The following is a 7,500-nucleotide window of genomic DNA, read 5'->3' as shown; positions in this document are numbered from 1 at the left end:
GTAGTCTTACCAAAGTACTCCTCAGCCGGAGGGTTAAGGTTAGTAGGTAGGGTGGTATGTAGTCTTACCAAAGTACTCCTCAGCCGGAGGGTTAAGGTTAGTAGGTAGGGTGGTATGTAGTCTTACCAAAGTACTCCTCAGCCGGAGGGTTGTCCATGTCATAGAGCATCTTCTTGGTGAGTCGCTCCAGTTCTTCCTCAGGTCTGGCACTGCTGGGAGCCTGCAACACAACAACACAAAGCTTTCATACATACAACCTAACACAGTCTAACACAGACCCTGGGTCTTAACCCCGCCTTGCACAACTGGGTCCTGGACTTCCTGATGGGCCACGCCCCCCGGGTGGTGAAGTTAGGAAACAACATCTCCACTCCGCTGATCCTCAACACTGGTGCCCCACAAGGGTGCGTGCTCAGCCCCCTGTACTTCCAGTTCACCCACGACTGCGTGACCATGCTCGCCTCAAACTCAATCATCAAGTTTGCAGACGACACTACAGTGGTAGGCTTGATTACCAACAAAGATGAGACGGCCTACAGGGAGGAGGTGAGGGCTCTGGGAGTGTGGTGTCAGGAAAACAACCTCTCACTCAACGTCAACAAAACAAAGATGATCGTGGACTTCAGGAAACAGCAGAGGGAGCACCCCTCCCATCCACATCGACGGGACAGCAGTGGAGTTGGTGGAAAGTTTTAAGTTCCTCGGCGTACACATCACAGACAAACTGAAATGGTCCACCCACACAGACATTGTGGTGAAGAAGGCGCAACAGCACCTCTTCAACCTCAGGAGGCTTAAGAATATGTGGCTTGTCACCTAAAACCCTCACTAACTTTACAGATGCACAATTGAGAGCATCTTGTCGGACTGTATCACTGCCTGGTACGGCAACTGCTCCACCCTTAACTGCAAGGCTTTCCAGAGTGTGGTGTGGTCTGCACAACGCATCACCGGGGGCAAACTACCTGCCCTCCAGGACACCTACAGCACCCGATGTCATAGGAAGGCCAAAAAGATCATCAAGGACAACAACCACCCGAGCCACTGCCTGTTCACCCCGCTACCATCCAGAAGGCGAGGTCAGTACAGGTGCATCAAAGATGGGACAGAGATTGAAAAACAGCTTCTATCTCAAGGCCATCAGATTGCTAAACAGCCATCACTAGCACAGAGAGGTGGCTGCCTACCTACAGATTTGAAATCAATGGCCACTTTAATAAATGGAACACTAGTCACTTTAATAATGCCACTTTAATAATGTTTACATATCTCGCATTACTCATCTCATATGTATATACTGTATACTGTATCCTTCACTATCTATTCTTTACTATCTACTGCATCTTAGCCGCTCTGTCGCTGCTCATCCATATATTTTATATTTATATATTCTCATCCCATTCCTTTACTAGATTGTGTGTATTAGGTTTTGTTGTGGAATGTGTTAGATATTACCTGTTAGATACTGCTGCTCTAGAAGCACAATCATTTCACTACACTCACAACAACATCTGCTAACCATGTGTATGTGACCAATAAAATTTGATTTAATTTAACACAGTCACACACAGTCTAACACAGTCTAACGCTGCCTAACACGGTCTAACACTGCCTAACGCTGTCTAACGTGGCCTAACGCGGTCTAACGCGGTCTAACGCTGCCTAACGTGGTCTAACGCAGCCTAATGCGGCCTAACGTGGTCTAACGCGGCCTAATGCGGTCTAACGTGACCTAACGCGGCCTAATGCGGTCTAACGCGGTCTAAAGCGGCCTAACACGGTCTAAAGCGTTAGGAAAGCTAAGGCTAGCTTTTTCAAACAGAAATTTGCATCCTGTAGTACAAATTCAAAAAAAGTTCTGGGACACTGTAAAGTCCATGGAGAATAAGAGCACCTCCTCCCAGCTGCCCACTGCTCTGAGGATAGGAAACACTGTCACCAACAATACATCCACTATCATTGAGAATTTCAACAAGCATTTCTCTACGGCTGGCCATGCTTTCCACCTGGCTACCCCTACCCCGGTCAACTGCCCGGCACCCTCCACAGCAACCCGCCAAAGCCCCCACCATTTCTCCTTCACCCAAATCCAGATAGCTGATGTTCTAAAAGAGCTGCAAAATCTGAACCCCTACAAATCAGCCAGGCTAGACAATCTAGACCCTCTCTTTCTAAAACTATCTGCCGAAATTGTTGCAACCCCTATTAATAGCCTGTTCAACCTCTCTTTCGTATCGTCTGAGATTCCCAAAGATTGGAAAGCTGCCGCGGTCATCCCCCTCTTCAAAGGGGGTGACACTCTAGACCCAAACCGCTACAGACCTATATCTATCCTACCCTGTCTTTATAAGGTCTTCAAAAGCCAAGTTAATAATCAGATTACCGACCATTTCGAATCCCACCTTACCTTCTCTGCTATGCAATCTGGTTTCAGAGCTCGTCATGGGTGCACCTCAGCCACGCTCAAGGTCCTAAACAACATCATAACCGCCATCGATAAGAGACATTACTGTGCAGCCGTATTCATCGACCTGGCCGAGGCTTTCGACTCTGTCAATCACCACATTCTTATTGGCAGACTCGACAGCCTTGGTTTCTCAAATGATTGCCTCGCCTGGTTTACCAACTACTTCTCTGATAGAGTTCACTGTGTTAAATCGGAGGGCCTGTTGTCCAGATCTCTGGCAGTCTCTATGGGGGTGCCACAGGGTTCAATTCCCGGGCCGACTCTCTTCTCTGTATACATCAATGACGTCGCTCTTGCTGCTGGTGATACTCTGATCCACCTCTATGCAGACGACACCATTCTGTATACTTCTGGCCTTTCTTTGGACACTGTGTTAACTAACCTCCAGACGAGCTTCAATGCCACACAACTCTCCTTCCGTGGCCTCCAACTGCTCTTAAATGCAAGTAAAACTAAATGCATGCTCTTCAACCGATCGCTGCCTGCACCTGCCCGCCCGTCCAGCATCACTACTCTGGACGGTTCTGACTTAGAATATGTGGACAACTACAAATACCTAGGTGTCTGGTTAGACTGTAAACTCTCCTTCCAGACTCACATTAAGCATCTCCAATCCAAAATTAAATCTAGAATCGGCTTCCTACATCGTAACAAAGCATCCTTCACTCATGCTGCCAAACATACCATCGTAAAACTGACCATCCTACCGATCCTCGACTTCGGCGATGTCATCTATAAAATAGCCTCCAACACTCTACTCAACAAACTGGATGCAGTCTATCACAGTGCCATCCGTTTTGTCACCAAAGCCCCATACACTACCCACCATTGCGACCTGTACGCTCTCGCTGGTTGGCCCTCGCTTCATACTCGTCGCCAAACCCACTGGCTACAGGTTATCTACAAGTCTCTGCAAGGTAAAGCCCTGCCTTATCTCAGCTCACTGGTCACTATAGCAGCACCCACTCGTAGCACGCGCTCCAGCAGTTATATCTCACTGGTCACCCCCAAAGCGAATTCCTCCTTTGGCCGCCTTTCCTTCCAGTTCTCTGCTGCCAATGGCTGGAACGAACTGCAAAAATCACTGAAGCTGGAGACTCATATCTCCCTCACTAGCTTTATGCTCCAGCTGTCAGAGCAGCTCACAGATCACTGCACCTGTAAACAGAGGTAAACAGCCCATCTATCTACCTCATCCCCATACTGTATTTATTTATTTATCTTGCTCCTTTGCACCCCAGTATCTCTACTTGCACATTCATCTTCTGCACATCTACCATTCCAGTGTTTAATTGCTACATTGTAATTACTTCACCACCATGGCCTATTTATTGCCTTAACTTACCTCTTTTGCACTCACTGTATATATACTTTTTGTTTTCTTTGTTCTACTGTATTATTGACTGTATGTTTGTTTTACTCCATGTGTAACTCTGTGTTGTTGTATGTGTCGAATTGCTATCCATTATCTTGGCCAGATCGCAGTTGCAATTGAGAACTTGTTCTCAACTAGCCTACCTGGTTAAATAAAGGTGAAATTAAAAATAAATAAATAAAAACACGGCCTAACACGGTCTAACACGGTCTAACACGGCCTAACACGGCGTAACGCGGCCTAACGCGGTCTAAAGCGGCGTAACGCGGTATAACGCGGCGTAACACGGCTTAACACGGCCTAACACGGCCTAACACGGCCTAACACGGTCTAACACGGCCTAACACGGTCTAACACAGCCTAACTCCGCTTGCCGTGCGGTAACAAAGAGAACAGTCCATGACTAGGGTCACTAGAGTCTTTGACAATTTGTAGGGCCTTCCTCTGACACCGTCTGGTGTAGAGGTCCTGGATGGCAGGAAGCTTGGCCCCGGTGATGTACTGAGCCGTTCGCACTACCCTCTGTAGCGCCTTGCTCAGAGGCCGAGCAGTTGCCGTACCAGGCGGTGATGCGACCGGTCATATTCAGAGTCAACGTTTGTGATCACTACGTTGATGGTACCTTTACAAGATGACATGACGTTATACCCTGGGTTGTGTTCTGAACACGTTTGTTTATTGTGACGAACGAGTGATTTTTTTTGTTGACAAAGTCTCCATCATGTCTCCATGTTTTATCTGTAGTAGTTAAAGACCATTAGACAGCTGTTCGTCTAGAAGGTTCTGATGAGTGTTTAGATACATATCATGTTTCTATTTATCAACGGAAAGCAACAGATGGTGACTTCAGAATATCACCCTCGGCGGCACGCTCTCTGTGTGTGTGTGTGTGTGTGTGTGTGTGTGTGTGTGTGTGTGTGTGTGTGTGGTGTGTGTGTGTGTGTGTGTGTGTGTGTGTGTGTGCCTGTTCTCACGTGTATGCATGTGTATTTGTATTGATAAACGGCAACATTTTATGAACGCAGAGGTCTTGACCAGACCTAGACTTCCCTCAGGTGTATGATCACACTTTACTGATTTGGATGTAACAGAAATATCACGTCTCAAGACCTTCTATTGTTGCTGCTAAAAAAAAAAAGCTGCTGAAAAACAGTGAAGCAACCATGAAGCACGCAGGGAAGTAATTTCTCTCCTTTATTCACCTAATAAATTGCTCTCTGCCTGCACAAAAAGGCCCCCGTTAACAAGGTGCTTTAAACTGGCTGGCTGGGAGAGGGTGTCACAGAGCAGATAAGGACAAAAAGTGATGTTTTAAAGTCTGAAGCGAGACTGATAACGGCATGATTTCATCCCTCTTTCCACTGTGTTGGTGTGATGTGTAGGGGGTTAGATTACAACGTTAACCTGTTAGGGCTAGGGGGCAGTATTGACACGGCTGGATAAAAAACATACCCGATTTAATCTGGTTACCACTCCTACCCAGTAACTAGAATATGCATATACTTATTACATATGGATAGAAAACACCCTAAATTTTCTAAAACTGTTTGAATGGTGTCTGTGAGTATAACAGAACTCAAATGGCAGGTCAAAACCTGAGAGATTCCTTTACAGGAAGTGGCCTGTCTGACCATTTCTTGAACTTCTATTCCATCTCTATCATTTACTAAGGATCTCTGCTCTAACGTGACACTTCCCACGTCGTCCATAGGCGCTCAGAGCCCGGGAAAAAACAGAATGTCGTCATTCCAGCCCCAGGCTGAAACACATTATCGCCTTTCTCAAGTGGCCGATCAAGGGACACTGGGCTTAGGCGCGTGACCCGACCGCCCCCGCCTTTGGGATTTTTTCCTCTGTTTGCCGAAAAGGAGATTCCCTGTCGGAATATTATCGCTTTTCTACGAGAAAAATGTCGTAAAAATTGATTTTAAACAGCGGTTGACATGCTTCGAAGTACGGTAATGGAATATTTAGAATTTTATTGTCACGAATTGCGCCATGCGCGCGACACTTCTTTACTATTTCGGATAGTGTCTGGAACGCACGAACAAAACGCCGCTATTCGGATATAACGATGGATTATTTTGGACCAAACCAACATTTGTTATTGAAGTAGCAGTCCTGGGTGTGCATTCTGACGAAGACAACAAAAGGTAATCAAACTTTTATAATAGTAAATATGATTATGGTGAGTGCTAAACTTGCCGGGTGTCTAAATAGCGAGCCCGTGATGCCTGGGCTATGTACTTAGAATATTGCAAAATGTGCTTTCACCAAAAAGCTATTTTAAAATCGGACATATCGAGTGCATAGAGGAGCTCTGTATCTATAATTCTTAAAATAATTGTTATGCTTTTTGTGAACGTTTATCGTGAGTAATTAAGTAAAATGTTAGCGAATTCCCCGGAAGTTTGCGGGGGGTATGCTAGTTCTGAACGTCACATGCTAATGTAAAAAGCTGGTTTTTGATATAAATATGAACTTGATTGAACAAAACATGCATGTATTGTATAACATAATGTCCTAGGGTTGTCATCTGATGAAGATCATCAAAGGTGAGTGCTGCATTTAGCTGTCTTCTGGGTTTTGGTGACATTATATGCTGGCTTGAAAAATGGGTGTCTGATTATTTCTGGCTTGGTACTCTGCTGACATAATCTAATGTTTTGCTTTCGTTGTAAAGCCTTTTTGAAATCGGACAGTGTGGCAAGCGTCCCACCTAGCCCATAGAGGTTAAAACACCCATCTCTATGTCCCTCTGTGACAACACGGCTATAATGAACACATACTGTGAAATGCAAACAGAAAGGGCATGTCGCTAACATATTAAAATAGATTGCATTCATTCATTTCCCACTATAAAGAGAAACCAGGCAAGGATGTCCCCTGTCTCCTTTATGATTGGTTTTGTCATTAGAACTGTCATCAATGCCTTGTCCAAGACAAGAAAAATATCCAAGGAATAATTAGTCGATCATTGCATGCTCTCTGATATGCCTTGATCTGGACCCAGAGAGATCCTGGACCAGTCCGTTTGTCGGTCTGTCTCTAGAGGAATGGTATGTTCAGGAGAGGACTGGACCAGCGTGTCTGTCTGTCTGTCTGTCTGTCTGTCTGTCTGTCTGCCTGCCTGTCTTGTCTGTCTTGTCTGTCTTGTCTGTCTGTCTGTTTCCAGAGGAATGGTTTGGTGAGGAGAGGACTGGACCAGCGTGTCTGTCTGTCTGTCTGTCCGTCTGTCTCCAGAGAAATGGTATTGTGTGGAGAAGACTGGACCAGCCTGTCTGTCTGTCTCATGAGATTTGCATGTCTCGATCAAGTGTCGATCTCTCAAGAGTTAACAAGGTCTACTATTTAGCCTTCCAGCAATGAGCAGGCGTCCTGATATTACACCAGCCTGCAGGCTACACTGCCAGAACCTTCTACTACCAGCCTGTAGACTACAACACTACCGGAACCTTCTACTACCAGCCTGTAGACTACAACACTACCAGAACCTTCTACTACCAGCCTGTAGACTACAACACTACCAGAACCTTCTACTACCAGCCTGTAGACTACAACACTACCAGAACCTTCTACTACCAGCCTGTAGACTACAACACTACCAGAACCTTCTACTACCAGCCTGTAGACTACAACACTACCAGAACCTTCTACT

General features: G+C 45.8%; 1 protein-coding gene across 3 annotated transcripts in view; it reads right to left on the bottom strand.

Moving 5' to 3' along the window:
• The window catches only part of lpp (LIM domain containing preferred translocation partner in lipoma), a 537,563-nt gene that overhangs the window by 147,059 nt on the left and 383,004 nt on the right, over positions 1-7,500 (bottom strand). For all 3 annotated transcript variants that reach the window (XM_045697474.2, XM_045697472.2, XM_045697473.2), the window contains one exon: positions 127-220. In XM_045697474.2, coding sequence (XP_045553430.1) covers positions 127-220 — 94 coding nt within the window. The remainder of the gene's footprint in view (positions 1-126; positions 221-7,500) is intronic.

Source organism: Salmo salar, chromosome 16 (genome assembly GCF_965601325.2).
Source record: "Salmo salar chromosome 16, fSalSal1, whole genome shotgun sequence".
Classification (NCBI taxonomy): Eukaryota; Metazoa; Chordata; class Actinopteri; order Salmoniformes; family Salmonidae; genus Salmo; species Salmo salar.
The sequence above is the reverse complement of the archived record's forward strand: the minus strand, read 5'-3'. Positions and strand labels throughout refer to the sequence as shown.